At 43.9% G+C, this 17,377-nt stretch overlaps 1 protein-coding gene across 21 annotated transcripts in view; it reads right to left on the bottom strand.

Moving 5' to 3' along the window:
* The window catches only part of nfasca (neurofascin homolog (chicken) a), a 90,265-nt gene that overhangs the window by 23,140 nt on the left and 49,748 nt on the right, over nt 1–17,377 (bottom strand). For 7 of the 21 annotated variants that reach the window (XM_036531279.1, XM_036531281.1, XM_036531290.1 and 4 more), the window contains 20 exons: nt 16,812–16,982; nt 15,496–15,546; nt 11,136–11,247; nt 10,675–10,859; nt 10,341–10,472; nt 9,965–10,108; nt 9,428–9,539; nt 9,034–9,200; nt 8,602–8,749; nt 8,197–8,321; nt 7,597–7,641; nt 6,842–6,943; nt 5,514–5,711; nt 5,221–5,291; nt 4,642–4,864; nt 4,309–4,424; nt 3,486–3,696; nt 2,880–2,999; nt 2,208–2,381; nt 554–571 (listed from right to left, as the gene is read on the bottom strand). In XM_036531279.1, the coding sequence (XP_036387172.1) occupies nt 554–571; nt 2,208–2,381; nt 2,880–2,999; nt 3,486–3,696; nt 4,309–4,424; nt 4,642–4,864; nt 5,221–5,291; nt 5,514–5,711; nt 6,842–6,943; nt 7,597–7,641; nt 8,197–8,321; nt 8,602–8,749; nt 9,034–9,200; nt 9,428–9,539; nt 9,965–10,108; nt 10,341–10,472; nt 10,675–10,859; nt 11,136–11,247; nt 15,496–15,546; nt 16,812–16,982 (2,625 nt within the window). The remainder of the gene's footprint in view (nt 1–553; nt 572–2,207; nt 2,382–2,879; nt 3,000–3,485; nt 3,697–4,308; nt 4,425–4,641; nt 4,865–5,220; nt 5,292–5,513; nt 5,712–6,841; nt 6,944–7,596; nt 7,642–8,196; nt 8,322–8,601; nt 8,750–9,033; nt 9,201–9,427; nt 9,540–9,964; nt 10,109–10,340; nt 10,473–10,674; nt 10,860–11,135; nt 11,248–15,495; nt 15,547–16,811; nt 16,983–17,377) is intronic. The other 14 variants (XM_036531289.1, XM_036531298.1, XM_036531297.1 and 11 more) reach the window with 5 other exon arrangements.

The raw sequence follows: 17,377 nt of genomic DNA on the forward strand, positions 1-17,377 counted from the left end.
ATTACCTCAGTAACAGGTTTTACATAAATCACACTAAGGGAGACCAAATATTTTATCTAACACATTTCCCAACTACAGACACTTAGTTAAGCTATTGATTATAGAACTAAATGGCTCGTTTTTAAATGCTGTTCCCATATAACATCCTTGCTACATTCTACCTCTTATCTTTTGGTAAATTTTGAAGTACTTTATCTGGTTATGAATATTCATGAGGGGTTGAGGTCACAGACATTTCATAGACAGAACACCTTATTTTTTCAGTTTTCCAGTTATGGATATCACCTATTACAGATGGTACCAGACCCTCACAGAGAACATGAAATATGAAACATTAACCCCCCTGATTTACACTTCCATGGTATGTCTCTGTAGCATCAAGAGTGTGTGGGCCTGTAGCATTGCTCTCTGTAGGGGGAATAATACAAAAAATGAACTGTAGAGCATGAGCCCTCTACAAAAGGTGAGCTTCTCACAGGTACCCAACTGCCCTGCTGAGGGACAGACGGACAGGCTGCCCCTGTCCCATTACCAGCTCCTGTGAGGACAGTACCTGTGCTGGCAAAGTCTTCTGTCAGCACCAGGAGAGAGGGAGGGCAAGGAGGGGGGAGACAGGAGAGAGTAAGTTGAGAAAAACGAGAGACGGAGGGGCTGAGAGAGAGAGAGACAGAGTTAAAAACAGATGGGGATAACCACAGGAAAGAGAAAAAAAATTTAAATCTTCTCACACTTAGAGAGACACAGCAGACAAAGGACACGGCGAAACCATGGTAATGATATTCTATCCTTTTGCATCCTCTGTACATGGATACTGTTCCCTCCCCTCCGGCTGCTAACAGCAACAATCCAAACAGTGTGTTGACTTTCTATCCATTTCGGGGCTGAGGACAGCGCTTGCCCGGAGATAAAGTCACCCTCTCCTGAAAGCCGCTTTCAGCGCTCCCAGCTGTGACAAAGATGCCTCTGTTTACACGGACCTTAAGCTGGGAACAAGGAAGCTTTCAGTGACAGCCTTTTCAATCATTGTCAACTCAACATTTCGGATTGCCACAAGACTCCCCTTTAGCCACATTTAGGAAGGGAATTCACACTTCCCACTCCATAAACCCAGGCCACTGACGTGCCATTCGCTTTGTCAATAAAATAACAAGCAGAACGTGTAAGACTACCGCAGAATATGAATGGACAAGGTTCCACAATATTAGCCACAGTAATTCTGCATTTCAATATGGTGTAAATACGTCTAATAGTTTGATGCATCAGTGCATAAAATGCCAGCATATTTTCTGCCGTGTTACTTTTTGTTACGAAATAGCTTTTGAACTGATGCATGGAGAGATCAAACATTCTTCATTGCTTTGAGTCAGCTGTAACTAAAATTATCATAAAGCTGGCTTTACAAATTTTAGATGTAGGTAGTAAACAAAAATACAGTATTGTCTTTGATTCCAAAATTTATCTTAGCATTGCTCTTAAGAAAAAAAGGTTTAACAGCCATTGGCTTGGCTAGCATTGAGCTGCTTTTTTTGCTGATCATTGGCTGTTCTTACAGGAGAATCAAATTCTAAATGGCTCCCAGCCTTATGAATACAACAGGTAACAGGCCTTTCAAGCAGCATGCTAAGGGGTTGAACTGCGATGCAGAGACAGAGTGAGTCACATTCATGCCATAATAAATCCCACATTTAGAATGCTTGCATACCACTTGCTGGTACACACACTGTGTCCTCAGTAACCAGGTAAGTCATAACATTCTCCCAACTCTTCAGCCATCTTTTGTCAGCACTACCACATTCTTCACATCCTACTGTCAATCCTTATACAAAGTCATGTGTTATCCATGAAAACATCTTTAATCAATATGTTACTACATTAACGTAGACCTGCAGAAAATGTACCTCTTATACTTTCTACTCCTTTCTACATTCTACCCGCAGACTGGCTACATATTACTGCCTGATGACAACACAATATACACTGAGTTGTTCAATATGTGTGACTTGCAGCAGACTGCATTTCTTCTTTGTGTACCTTTACACTCTACACTATGATTTCTTTGGAATAGACATTGACCCTACAGCTTCCTGAGGTTTTTGAGAGATCAAGGGATCAGCAGAAGGGGAGTCCCCTCTTCTGTCAGGATGGGGGGTGGCTGGGGGGGGGGGGGGGGGGGGTCACCAGAGCGGAGTGCGCTGGCGAGACCTCACCTTCGTTGGTGAAGTGTGGAGACTCCTCGGCGTACACCTCGCCGGCGCCCACCTGTGTGCGGGCGGCCAGGAAAAACTTGTAGTGAGTGTAGCGGTCGGGCAGACGCAGCGAGAAGTCCGTCACATTGGGGAGGAAGTTCTCCATGTGCATCCGTCCCAGTCGCGTCCCATTGACTGAGGAGAAGATAACAGGGGGTGAGCTCAACAGGAAAATGTGAAGGCGTGCAGTGCTGTTTATTAGAGATGAAGTCCAGAGTACTAAGTTTCAGAGTACTTTCACACTAGCTTTGCATGTCAGCTCCAACCATCCCTTCCGCGATACGCTCCAAACCATTTTCATCTCTATGGCTCTTAATGGTTTCATGCCTTACTTTGATTAAAGCGATTATGTCTCAATATCTGGGATTGGACAATCAAGTCCTCAAATGACAGATTCCAGCAGATTTTAATAGTTGCATTTCAATTTGCCTGATACAACAGGCGATGCCACTCCCTGTCCAGATAATGACTTCACTTTAAACAATTAACAGAGAAGCAAAGAATTACATCCTGTATCCCTTAAAGAGTGGAGTTATCCCATTCTTGGTTCAAGGTATTTGACCAGTCCCAAATCTACAGATTATGCAGCTTTATTGGGCAATGTATTGACAGCCCTGATAAATGGCAGCCCACCTGTCTGGTACTTCAACATGTATCCAATAAGGATACCATTGGGCTCCAGGGGCTTGTCCCACTCCAGGTAGACGTCTGGGTACCTCTGCACGATCTTGAAGAACTTGGGAGCGGCCGGCACTACAGGGTGGAGACACAGGAGAGCGCATTTGCCCCTGACCCTGACAATGCAACTACCTTTCCGATGAATTGCAACAGTGAGGATACGCAACAATACATACCTTGCATCTGAGTCTCAGATGGTATGCAGACATGACCAACTGTGTGCTTATTTATTAGCATGTAATATCAGCATGATCTTGGCTAAAACGTTCCATTTTGTAGTTAAATTTCATCTCATATGGATTAAATCATATCAGCAGTAAATACAATTTACATCATATTTCCAACAAATACAGCAGATAACCAGTAGGGACTAACTGTCTGTACCTTTCAGATATTATGAATTTACACTGATGGATATTCAGCAAAGTAATTCAGCTAAATCAGTTTGCTCAATAACGTCCTAAACCAGACTTAAAACTGAAGCATTCTGGTCACAAGCCCAGTCACCCCTGCGAAACTGGGGGACAACCCCCTGGGGGACCCCTGCATTTCTGCTCGTACCTCCCTCCTTGGTCTGGAACTTGACAGTGTTGCTTTGCGGCCCCTCATACTGTTTGTTAGCCACCACCATGTACATCTTGTAGTTGCTGTAAGGGATGAGGCCTGTCAGGATGCCCGTGGGCTCGTCGGAGGTGACGTAGAAGCCCTTGGTCTTCTTCTCCTGGTTCACACTCAGGCCCTTTAGCAGGCTGCTCTCCCTCCAGTAGTAGGCCTGGGGGACAGAGAGAGCCAGCACTCACTGGGTCACTGTTGCGAAAAACCAGCTGTCCCACTCCACACTCAGCCACTATTACATTAAATTACATCACGCTTGCTTAGAAGATGCTCTTAACCAATGCTTCTTCATGAAATCAAACCACCTGTCTTTGGGTCACAAAACATGCTCCTTACTACACATTACCACACTCCAGCCCCAGCTGAACTTGTGCAGCAGGGTGACATATAACCATCTCTTTGTTCTTTATTTCACTGATGTATATAAAGACACTTTTTTTTCCATTGTTGTCAGCTATATAAAATGTGTGTGTTACATCTGGCTGGGTTTTCAAACCAAAAAAAAAAGCGCTACTGAAAGTTAAGGTCAGGCCACCTCTAAACTCTAAGTGGAAACTTGCAATTTCAAACTTTTGTGGCAAGGACTATGTAAACTCTCTCTGGCAGCCTGACAAAACCCAGCTTCTTCTCCACAGTGCGCTTCTGCCTGTGCCAAACATGAATCAGGAAGGACACAGCTGTGCACTCTTCTAATTCTGATGCGCATATCTGAGTTGAGCAGGAAATGGAAGTGGAAAATGTGGTATGGGTTTGAGTCCGGTAGCCTTACCCTGTACTCCTTGAATTCACCCATGATGGAGCTTGGATCCACAGGGTTCCAATGCACGTTCACCTTGGTGCTGTCAACCTTGGACACCTGCAGGTTGGTGGGAGCCTCTGTGGGACCTAGGAAAACCCAAAGCATGTATTACTCTTCGTATGTGATTCAAATCACCTGAGTCCCATTCACTTGCTACTGAAGTGACAGGATTAGGTTACTTATTTGACTAAGGACATCCAGAACTGATTGTGCATGAATGTATGTGTGTGTGTGTGTGTGTGTGTGTGTGTGTGTGTGTGTGTGTGTGTATATGCATGTGAGAACAGATGTGGTGGCACCCACGGTCTTCCCCGGAGTGTCCAATGACCACGTGTGACTCTGGGCCCCGTCCAAAGTCATTGATGGCCTGGACCTTGATCTCGTAGGGCGTGTAGGTGTCAGTGTTGTGGACGACGTGCTTCGCCTCCTTGGTGGTGATGTTCTTCCATTCATCTGCTGTGTCCTGGCGTCTCCACCACACCACGTAGCGCAGGTTAGGCCCGTTCCCCTCTTTGTCTGGCAAGGGCTGTTAACAAACACACATCACTGAAACATCGGGAGATGACACTTTCAGCACCAGTGGGTTCAGGTAATCATTTTCCCCTTAAATGCCTCACATGACAAATTGTCTGCAGCAAAATTGGACTGCCTTAACAGTGATACTCAGTTTACCATTGATCAATGGTCTAATCCCTAATTCATGATCCAAAATGAATTTGAGTAATAATGAGTTGAAATAAATTCTAATGTACATCACAGATGTTTTGGGCTACTGAGTACTCTGAGTGCCTTCACTAACTGCCCACTTGGTGGTGTGATAACCTGTGGTTATTACCCACACTGCATTAGCACCTAGGCTGGGTAACTAACCCCCTCTCCTACCTTCCAGGTGACCTCCATATTGGTCTTCTTGGTGCCCATTCCTTGGATGTTCCCGGGAATGGCATCGGGCGCTGAAACACATGGCACACTGGCATGATGGGCTAGCAGTTGCACTTGTCTACTTTCAATCTAATTTCACTGGAATACCTCTCCCAGTCACGGGTTCAGTCATAAAACCTAAGCTGTTGCAGGACAAATGGCTTGATTACTGAAATGGTAGAGTAAACTTCTGTGTAGCTTAGCGTATACTATCTACACCAGTGCCCTCTCTCTTTCTCAGCGGTGTGACTTACGAGCCCCACTGGTCCGGTACCGTGGCGACGGGAGGCTGGGCTCGCTGGGGCCGATGTCATTGATGGCGATGACCCGGAACTGGTAGTTGATGAAAGGGGACAGTTCCAGGATGATGGTGTTGAGGTTCCCGGGGCAGCTGGTTAGGTTCTGCCACTTGCCTGGATCCCAGTGATTTTCCTCGTACTGGATTAGGAACTCTGGGAGGGCAGAGAAGTGAAGGGGGTATAGCTACGTGTGTGCCGCAGCCAGCCAGCCACACATGCTCATGCCTCACCGGTCACTATGTCACATTTAAGTGTGGGTTTGGATATATGAAGGCCGGTTGATTTGGTCTGCAGTCAGTGCATCCAAATATAGTGTATATTTATATATAATGAGGTTCTCCCAAAAAAGTAATCCTGAATGTCAAGCTCCAATTAAATTAAACTCACATGTTAAAATGGCTGACACTATTTTAGAGAACAGCTTTTGGCCCTCAAACCCTTTAACTCAGTTTGAGTTATTAGAGACCTGATCCCCCGCCCCCCCTCCGTTAAAGCAGTGTCTGGTGCTGCTTAGAAACGTGCCAGGAAGTGGTGTGGCTCCCTGGGAATAGGGTTGAGCCTGCACTGCTGAGAGGCGAATCAAACAGAATCAGATTCAGTCATGAGCAATTAGAGCTGAATGACCAGAAAAGGCTCTGGCCTATGACTTGGCTGGTAGGAGAGCTTTGAGGCACACAGACGGCTTGTGTGGAATGGTGGTGACAGGCTATATTGAACAGGACAGAACAGCTACAGCAGGTTTGAAGCTGTCAATCTGACAATCTAGGGCATCATCTGACCCACTGGGTGAGTGAATGATGGACAGGGATGTAAATTCAATTGAAATTAATAAGGGACGTGCAGGGCTTAAGGATTTGGATTTGCAACCTAAAAGTTACAGGCGGCGCAATCTCATAATTCAGCCTAATAGCTGGATAATACATAAAAAATAAAAAATGTAGTTCATCCTGGATAAGGTCATGGCACAACAAGGTCATATGTCAAGCAAATGAATAAAGATAAAGAAGGAAAGATAAGAAATGAAAGGGAGGAGGAAGGGAGCGGTTAAACCATGAGGGCAAAATAAAGGGGAGGGACTTTGTGAGGGAGGAGAGACTTACGTGATGAGTGTAAGAGAAGAGAAAGGGGATTTGTGTGAGGAGAGGGTCTATGTGACGAGTGTAAGAGGGTGAGGCTGTATGTGACTGGAGGGACTACAGTTTAAGAAAAGAGGGAGGAGCTTTCTGTGAGGGGAGGTGCTATGCAGTGTGTATAATAAAGAGGTGGGGACGGGGGAGCTTTACGTCTGATGGGGCTGTGGTTGTCATCTCCAGGGATCCAGGTGAGTCTGAGGCTTCGTTCTGCCAGGTCCGATAATTCCAGGTCCATTGGGGGGTCCGGGCGGTCTGCAGGGGGTAGGGCAGGGCTGTAAACTCACCATGTTGCTCTCAGAGACCACTCCAAATGAATAGCCACTACCCTCTAAAACTTACTTTCTTTCACATTTGTTCTATAAACTGTTCCTATGGAGCACATTTTTGAATGTTTATTTGCTATTCAGAACTTCAGATATTAAAATTACTGTACCTTAAACATGACATATTACCTGTGAACACACTTATGTTCTGGCTCTATCTGGCAAGGAGGGTTTATTCTAAAAAGATAGCTGTAGAGAGCTGACAAAGCCCAGCTGTAGGAGGCGCTGACCCAATGGAACACTACACTGATGACCTGGCTCCCTGTGGTCATTGAAGGTGTGCTATGTTAAGCGCTGGTTTCACCCCAGTGTACTAGACAATTACCCAAATTTACTCTAAATCCTGTTACCTCATCATCCTCTTATTTTACCTGGACATATGATACAGCCTACTTTCCAGATAATGCGCAGTTGTAGGTATAGTGGTGGTGGATGAAATTGGTTCCAACAAAATTTGTTGTGCTCACATATCCTTCAGTGAAAAGTATAAATGTATATATATATATAAATACAAAAATACTACTATCATTCTTATCACAAGGAAAGATGCAGCACAGTCGGATAAAAGGCCATGAATGTTACCTGCATGCATGGCACTACGATTTGAAGGAGACAGGCTTTCATCCTCTGCGAGGTAAAGGTTAAAGGTCAAAGGTTAGTGTGGTCATTAGTACAGTGTGGCTAAACCATATTAGTCAGACATCACTTTTACCTCACACAATTTTCCCAAAACAAGCGCTATATAATTTCTTGTGGCAAAATAATTCACTATAAATATTAGTAGAAGTAGTTATAGTAGAAGAATATTATAAATATTTAAACATGACACAACATACTACAGTTTGTAGTTAGAAAGAAACATTACTGGTACAATAGCACTGTTTCACAGTGTTAATTGATATAACAGGGATTTTTGTAACAAGACTGAGACTCAAAAATGAAAAGGTTAAACACTTAAAACCATGTAAGAAAAGTCAATGCTGATTGGCTACAACAATCACAAGGTTACTGCTGTGTCCCAGTCAGACTGTGTAGATGGTGAAGAGCAGAGGGCAGTGTGTGGGGAGCAAAACCTTAGTGTGTATGTATGTGTATGTGTGCACACATACATGCATGTGTGTGTGTGTTTGCTGTCCGTATGAGAGTGTGACTGTGTGTGTACACTTGTGAGTGTGCCCATACCCAACACAGTGAGCCGGGCAGAGGCTGAGTCCTCATCCAGCTCGGTCTTGACAGTACAGGTGTATGTCCCCTCATCCCCTTCGTGGACATTTGGAATGGACAGGGAGTCCTTGTCCTTCTTCAACCTGCACACCAGACAGGAAAAGGAGGGAAATGGTGAGACTGGGGGACTGAAAAAGTACCATGATGCAAATCACAGAGAATAAGGTAGAATTAGGAATACTCTGAAGGCTAGGTCTTCGAGGAGAGATTTTAGAAGCCACGGGTTGTATGTGGGGGTGAGCCTGTGTGCTATAACTTGTACCATACCTGACTATGTGTCTGTGTTTATATGTGCACGTGTAACTATGTGTGTATATGTGGCTCTGTTTGTATATGCATGCATGCATGTGTGTGTGTGCGTACCTCCAGCCCAGGTTGACGGGCTTGTCATCCTTCAGCCATGTGACAGTGATGGGGAGGGTAGGGTCAGATTTGACACGACAGTCGAAGCGAGCCAAGCTCCCGCGGGTCACTGTCAAGTGCGCAGGGGCACGATCAATCCGGGTGGGTTCTGAAATGGACCGGGAGTGACAAAGACATTCAGGACAATTTAGAGAATCCAACATCAAATGAAATCTCTCACCAGTTCATTTCTGCTATTGGTGAATAAAACCCTCATACATAGTTCCGCACACACACACGAAGAGAAAAACAAATTCATGTGAGGGCAAGAGATCACACTGCATCAGAGCAAATATCAGCTATAATAACAGATATAATAACAGCTTTTAACAGCAACAGTGACTGATTTCAACACCTGTTAACACAGCAATGCTCCTTCTCTGTGAGACTGACCTTTGACCTCCAAGCGGACCTGGTTCTCCACCTTTCCCATGATGTTGCTGGCCACGCATGTGTAGGTGCCCTGGTCCTCTGGCCGCACACGTTTGATCTCCAGGGTGCCATTGATGTACACCCTGTAGTGCCCTCCATCCAGACCACTACCCTGCCCATTCTTAAACCTACACAATCACACACATGTGCACACACACACAAACACATGCACCAACACATATACACACACATATAGAGTGTTTACCATGTTTATAACATTAGGAGGCCCATTCATATAAATATTTTTCAAAGTACTTAGACTGTTTCAAGGCCTATGCTAATGACTTATGTGGCTTTATAAAACTGCAAAAATGTATATACGGTACAACCCTCTTCTACTCCCCCTTGCGCTCACCATCGAAGCTCAGGTAGCGGTGAACCAAAGAACGGGCAGTCAAGGAAAGTGCGTTTGTTTTCGATCACCTTCAACAGCTGGTTCTTGGGTCCCAGCATACGAGGAGCCATGTCTGTAGCAACAGAGAGCAGACCCACTGATTGAGAAGATCCACATTCCAGATCGTTCATCACTTCCCATTACCCAGGGTAAATCAATTATGGCCATTAGCCAGGATCCCTCACTACTGACAATTATCCAATAAGCCTCACTATTACCCATTACACAAAGGGCTTCTTTTACATATCGAAGCTTGTATCAAAAACTCACCAATCTTTTATCTGAATAGATTGTTCTACTTACTCAGCTCACAACATTAGCTGTGTATTTTAAAGATCTGTCGATCAGATAAATCTGTGCAGTGTTGTCACAGGTGAACCCTGCTCACAGCCCATAATCCTTATCCACTGACCACAGTATCTGTCTTCTGTTGCTCACTATCCCGGATCACTCTGTGGTATCCACCACTTCTAAGGCCCTGCACCCACAGCCCCTCACCCAGAATGCTGACGAAGGCGTTGGCCAGTAGGTATCCATGCTCATTGGAGGCATTACACTGGTAGACAGAGCTGCTGCCGATCTGTACTGAGCGGAAGATGAGGGTGTCGCCCATCTCCTTACGGCTTGGGTTTGGTGGAGCAGCTGGAACAAGGAATCAACAAGGATCTTAACAGTGAGCTTGACCACTAATTATCACATATGATATTCACTTCCTGTAGTGTACAGCTTTCTCATGCATATAAAACCTAGTAGAGAGAATAAAAGACAAAGGGAAATTATGTTCCTATAGGCCCCCTTTGAATGTCATATGTAAAGTACTTGTGCGGATTATCAGTGATCCATTGTGAACTGCAGTGCATTCTGGGAGACTCACTCTCGATGGGCTCCCCATTGACCAGCCACTGAATGCTGGGTTTGGGGTTCCCGTTGGCTCGGCATACCAGGCGCCCATTCTCATCTGGAGCCAAGACTAGGTTAGATGGCCGGTCCAGCCAATATGGAGCCGCTGTGAAACACAGGAGCGTGGTCAGGAGAACAGATTCTTTCCATAGCAATGGAAAACACTGTCTGTTGCGAGGTTAACTATTCTTCGATGCCATTCTAAACACTCCAGATAATCACCCTAATAAAATATGCAAACTGTAATTGTATGAGGCACATCAACAACACAGATGATAATAACTGCCACCTCGGTGGCCAAGGCTGACCTTTGACCTGGACAGAGATGGAGTGGCGGATGCTGCCGATCTTGTTGTTAGCCATGCAGATGTACTCTCCCGAGTCCTCCTCGGACACACCCACAACGCGTAGCGTCTTGTTGAATTTCTCCAGCCTGACTTTTTGCATGGGCAGGTCACCGCCCTTCTTGAACCATTTGATGCTTGGGGTGGGGCTACAGGAAGAGGGAAGCAGAGACAAACAGGTGAGTGGGCATATAAGATCTGAAAAGAAATGCAAAGATACACAAGATGCAAGCGCATAATCAGTGTTGGGTATATGCAGGGTTCGAATCATTAAACACATGTACAGTGTGCATGTGGAATCTCTCCCTATAGTAACGCATGCAGGTTTTTGCACCAGTGTTCGGTCAGGTGTGTGTGTATGTGCAAGTGTGTGTGCGTGTGTGCGTGTATGCATCTGTGTCTGCGTGTGTACTATAGGGACTCACACTCCGGCAGCGATGCACTCCAGCAGAAGCTCCTCTCCGCGGAGCACCATCTTGGAGCTGACCGTCCCGGATGGGGCCAGGAAAGTGGGTGTGGTTTCAGCCACGCCACGGGCTATGGAGAGGGGGGGCCAGGCCAAAACACAGGGATCAGCATCACATAAAGCCAGCGGCTGCGGGACTGAGCTTTCCTTTCATATGCCACTCATTGGAACACATTTAATAGCACTGTCTACACCCCACGCGTTGCATTTTGCATTGTTAACAGTGCGGCGAGTAGTTAATGGATTAGGCTTGTAATCAGAGGTTCAGACCTCTCCCAGTAAACCGATGGCACTCCTTAAATAAGATGAACCTTAACTGCTTTGGTTAATTGCTTGATAACTAAGTGGTAATATACTACATCAGTGGAATCAGGCTAAAAGCAACTGTGACAATGAGGTTAGTTAGTTAATGGTGCAGTACTCTGCAAGGCTTGCACATATTATAGGGGTTTTCCATGTCATTGTGGAGGGTAATCTCAGATGACCAGAACTTCTTCCTTTTTAATTAAAATTTAAAACAGGGTTTCCAGTTTCCCATAACAGAGCGTACTGATGTTCTGCATGCCCAAACCTGATTTAAATGCTATTTTAGTTATAGCACAAGGATACACCTTAATTAAACGCAATGGTACATGTTCATCCATTTGAGGCACTAATTAAATCCCCAAGCATTCATTATCCAATTAAATCCACTGCCACCGAGGTCAGTCTTCTTTTTTGAAAGCTGGAGAGCAAACACTGGTAGCAAATTGGAGGGCTATACGAAATGCTCTCAAGGTAATTCATGTCATTGGAAAAAGCAGACAGACCATGTGACTATTGTTACTACAATTACATGTTTGCTCCACTACATATTTTGTTTTGAGAGATGTTCATTATTTTCAGATGTTTCCCATTTTCAGAGCGTTGCTGCAAGCTGCTTTCAGCTGATGTTGTTTTAGGAAACTCCCATACATGTTAAGTAAATGACTACTTGATATTTAGAGGGATTGCATCATTTTCTCAGACATCCTCTTATTGTTTTCAAAGACGGGAAATTCAATGTTTTTTTTTTTTTTGCTTTCATGGTCCTTTCAGGGAATTCATTAAAAAAAAAAAAAAAAAAACAACATTGATTTTGACTACAATCTGTCTCTATCACAGATCCTTTACACTAAAAAACAACAGCAAGTTAAGTGGCTTTCCTCAAAATTATCTAAATAAGGGTGAAACCCAAAACACACTAAATTACATCTACCCATTTATGGCTACTATAATATGTAATTAATTCCTTTTTTCCTGTAATAGACAGTATTTTTTCACGCAATCAGTATCTTTGGGCTTACACATTGAGCTTGTGTTAAAGCAAAAGCTTCTGTTAGCCACATTTGGAGCTGTTCCAGATTTCACTGCGCTGTGAGTCAAGTTCAGCATTTGGTCATTAATTGCTTCACTTCCAGAGTAAATGCTGCCTCACATCTTTTCGGAGGCACTTAAAATCTATGCTGAACTTTGCCAGCATGACACTTGTAGATGAAACAGAACAGCTTGTTTCTTTATAAGGACAGAAACATTGAAAAGAATTAATCAGTTGTTCTAAGAAATAAAGAAGCAAAGAAACATGAACAGGGCTGGGCATTCTGCATTAGGGCCCAAATATCCTGGGATAGCATGACTCACTAAAACACAGATTAAAACCCCGTCAAGCCTATCTTAGGTTTATAATGTGGACCTCTCTGTAGACCGAGCTCTCTTTATACACAGCTACACTGCCATGGGTCAGCTGTTGCCAAGTTTCCCTCATGCCATTTGGTGCGGGTGAAATTCTGTCTCTGTACTGTAAAGTTGCCACACCCAAACAATCAACCAATTATGACATGGAGACCTGCAGCACCTCCTTTTCTTCACTCTTGTCCTTTTTTCCCCCAACTGCACATCCAGATCTTTTACAACAGATATTCAGGAAACTCAAAACATACTAACTGCAGAGGCCTTGCTCTACACTGGACCCTTTGCCTGCATCACCTGTTCATATCACACAATACTGAGGACTCTGAACACCTGCTGCACTTCACTTTCCTCTCAAATGAGCTCGTTAATATCATCTATTAAAACAGACAGACAGATGTGCTCCAAAATTTATCTTTAGTTGCCACTAGGGGGCTGAGATGCAACTTTCTACTTTTCCCCTCAGTAAGGTTAGAGCATTTGTGCTCTTTTTTGTTCTGTAAGGAGGAAAATGTTAAGAGGACACAGCAGGTAAGGCAATACAATACGTAACAGCAAGAGTTTTGATTAGCACGTCTCTGTCTCAAATCAATCACCACTCACATCTTAATCATTCTATTCTGATCACCGCAGGTAATTTACTCCCTTAGACTGCAGTGGTGAGGTCTGACAAATTATGAATCAGCAGGGTAAAACTACCACCAGCCAAGACAAAGCAAACCTGACAGAAGATAGGGCAACAAGCGGAGCACTTATCAATAAATGTAATCAACATGATGGAATATGATTATTGATGACAGACTTCACCCCACAAGGCAGGGCTGTGTAGAGACATCTGAGGTCATAGCACTGCCATGCTGACTTTCCTCTGACGTTTATCTATGAAATGAAACAGTGAAATCTGGAATTGCTGTGGGTATCAGACATTGATATTAATATGAACGGACACTGCAACGGAAGCCAGAAATGAGAGCTGCAATGGAGAAACAAATTAGTTTACCAAGGAAGTACCATCCCTTTAAATTACCAGGAAGGCCACAAACACACACACAAAACAAAGGATATTGTTAAAACATATATTAATCGGTCTTTCTTTACCTAGATGACCGGACATCAATAACGATACAAAAAACAAAGTTAGTCAGAGATTATTTCAACACCTCCAGCAGGAGCAAACCTCTGAGGCACACTAAGTGTGAAGAACATAGCTGTGCAAATCTTCCTGTGATACACTTCTGTGCAAGCGACACAAACACAAAGAGCTGCTTATTGTTTGAGGCACTGAGAAAGCCCTCACAGATTAGAGGCTACGGAGGCAGGACTGTCAGATGATGCGTGTGGACTGCGGTGATGCTGAGCAGTGACAATGGTGCGGCTTGTGCGTGAGTGTGTGTGTGTGTGTGTGTGTGTGTCTGTGTGTGATTGTGTGTGTGTGTGTGTGTGTGTGTGTCTGTGTGTCTGTGTGCCTGTGTGTCTGTGTGTGATTGTGTTCCTGTCATCGAGGCCCCTATAGAAAACTGTGTGCCGCAGTCCGGCAGCAGAAGCGGCCCACACACAAAAGAGCCTGTCTCTGCACATTTATGGCCCATATCAGGTGCTGGGGAGAGAGCGGGTAATGGCTGTAATCACTCCTCCTCCTCCTCCAGTGACGTCCATGCCTCAGTGCGTACAGATCCTGCCCACTACCACTGAACCTGGGTCAGCTTCAGCATTTGTCAAATTAGAGAGGAGGGTTTGGAGCAGGTTTGATAAAACTGAAACTAGACCAGTTGTAGGCCTGAGGGATTTACCTGCCCTTAGTGGCTGGATATTTTTATACATTATCACTGAAGAATGTTAAGAAGTAAATGAATGAATATAATATAATATAATATAATATACTATAATATAATATAATACTGATTACAACATCAGTTAGTGGCACATTTCCAGTCCTGGAGGGCCAGATGCTGTATTGTTTTCTTTCCACCTTAATCACCTGATTAAACTAATTAGTTTTTTGAATAAATTAGTTCAATCTTTCCCCTCACAAAGCTGCAGTTACAGCAGAAGGGGTTGTTTGGCATGGACATTGTGACATCGAATGTGTGAATGGTGCATGTCTCACACCACAGCTGTGGATATAAAACACACTATGTAATACAAAGTCTGATCACCAGGAATGGTGGAATCATTTGCAGTGCCTCTGTGGAAAAAGTAACTGGGATGCAGCCCGCCAGGACAGGAAATCAGCTCTCTCTTGCACACTGAAATTATTAAACAGGCTAATACTGCCTGTTGAAGTGGTTCAATTCATGTCATTGAGTTAGTTCAAGTGGCCATATCAATTTGCAACCAGGAAAGAAGGCAGCTAGATCCAGAAACATCGGTGGAACTAATACAAGCCTTCAGACATTATGTTCACACATTGAGTCAGTCCTGTCTCTCATCAGAGTTAAGAGCGGTGACTACTTCCTTAAGCCAAGCCATATCTCCCCACTTGGTAAATAAATTAAATTCAGGTAAATTGATGATTGGTTAGCAGGAGCAGGTTAGGGAGCTAGGTGGGTTAGGATGGTTACCAGGGGACCAAACCAGCTAATACGACTAGAACCGAATGGCTGAAGACTCACCACTGTACAAGTCAGTGTAGTTGAACCCTGATGTGTCATTAAAGGGCTCTTCTGCAACAAAACAACACCAGGCCTGTCAGCATGCAATGGAATAAACCAAACAGAAGCACACAAATGGGATGGGGGCAGACCATATGGGGCGGGGGGATACTGTACCACTCCGGTGACAAATGAACAGTGACCTTCACCAATGACCACCACCAAGGAAAGAAACATGCAGGACATAATAAGGAAAATAGGAGGAGAAGAATGAACTGGAAGGAAAAAAGACAGAGACACAATGCAAAGTCTGCTTCCAGGTTTCCTAAATCACAGAAACACACAGATGTGAAAACAAAAGAAGATCAATGGGGAATCTGCCACTCTATCATATCTGTAACAAGTCAAAATACTACAGAATGATGAGGAGTGCAAATTTTTACAGTATAGTATAATATAGAATAGTAATCTGTGATCAATTAAGAAATAATGTATAGATGGGTTCAACAGGCACAGCTGCTGGGCGTATAAAAAGTAGCGTCCTGTAGCACATTTAGAAGAATGTCAGTGCTGGGGGATTCTGAGATATACAGGGAATGATGGTGTGGGCCAGTGTCAGTGATTTGACAAACTTGGGTGCATCTGATTACATGTCTGCTATTGGAATAAAAGCTGGGAATAATTTTAGATGTGACACATCTGATTTTTCTCTTATGGTGTGTTGTCATAGTTTAGACTAGTATGTTCAAGATATGCAGAAGCGCTCTTTACCTATCCATGACATCCAAAAAAGCCAAAATGTAAAAGCAGAATATAAAACTGAGCTTATAATCTTTGCAGTTACAGTTTGTGGAGGATGTTGCTAGGTCCCCTGATCGAAAAAACTGAAAACATCAAAAATTAAATCAACATTTTAACAGACTGTGGCAAGCACTGTATAAACATGAAAAGATCACGCTAAGTCCACGTTATTATAACTGAAAATATTAAACAGAAATAAAAATACACACACCCAAAGCAAAAACACAATAACTTAAACTGAACCGAAGCACAGTTATGTGGTAGACCTACGGCGCAAAAACTGTCAGACCATCTTTTCAACACTAGGTGGCCACATTCCATATTTCATCAGTTCATACATCCTCGTGAGAAGGCCCAAAGGGACACACAGTGTTTGTGCACCGTGTGAATGTAGACATACTGTTCTTACGCACTGTTCCTGGATGAGCCTCTGTGTTTTACACAAAACAGGTGGAGCCTTCGTTAGAGCTGGGATGGCTAATCCTGGCTAAGCCCCAGGTATGCCTATCTGTGAACATGGATGCAGGGGTACTTACTCGTCTGCACTTTGAGGATGAAGGGGTTCTTCTGCTGAATGGTGTGTGTGAACATGAAGCGGGCGTTGCAGCTATAGTCGGTGGTGGAATCCTTGGCCAGGACATTGGAGAAGTACAGGTCACCGTTCAGCCCCATGGAGACCCTGTTGTCCTGGGTTATGGGCATCATAGCTTGGAAGGGAGAGAGTCAGTACCATAATTACATAATACTGCAAAACACAGTGCAATATGGGATGCAAACTGATGACCAACTAATAGATTATTAAGTGACCAGTCATTAACCAAACCTTTGTTATAGCTGAGACAATAATAATTACATACATAATGTAGGTATATCTGTCTACAGTGCACAATATTGTAAATATATTACCAAAATAAACTGTGGGGTCATATTGGTAAATTATAATTAAAATGTCTTCTGCAGTAAACAATACTCTGTCCTTGCAGCGGACAAGATTTTTTCATTCAGTTCGATTTTGGAATAAAGATACATGCATGCCGGTACAGAACAAAAACTACAAAACAAACCACTGAAGGCTTGACCAGGAGAACCTCTGCAGGCTGCA

The sequence above is a fragment of the Megalops cyprinoides genome, chromosome 6 (assembly GCF_013368585.1).
Source record: "Megalops cyprinoides isolate fMegCyp1 chromosome 6, fMegCyp1.pri, whole genome shotgun sequence".
Lineage (NCBI taxonomy): Eukaryota > Metazoa > Chordata > Actinopteri > Elopiformes > Megalopidae > Megalops > Megalops cyprinoides.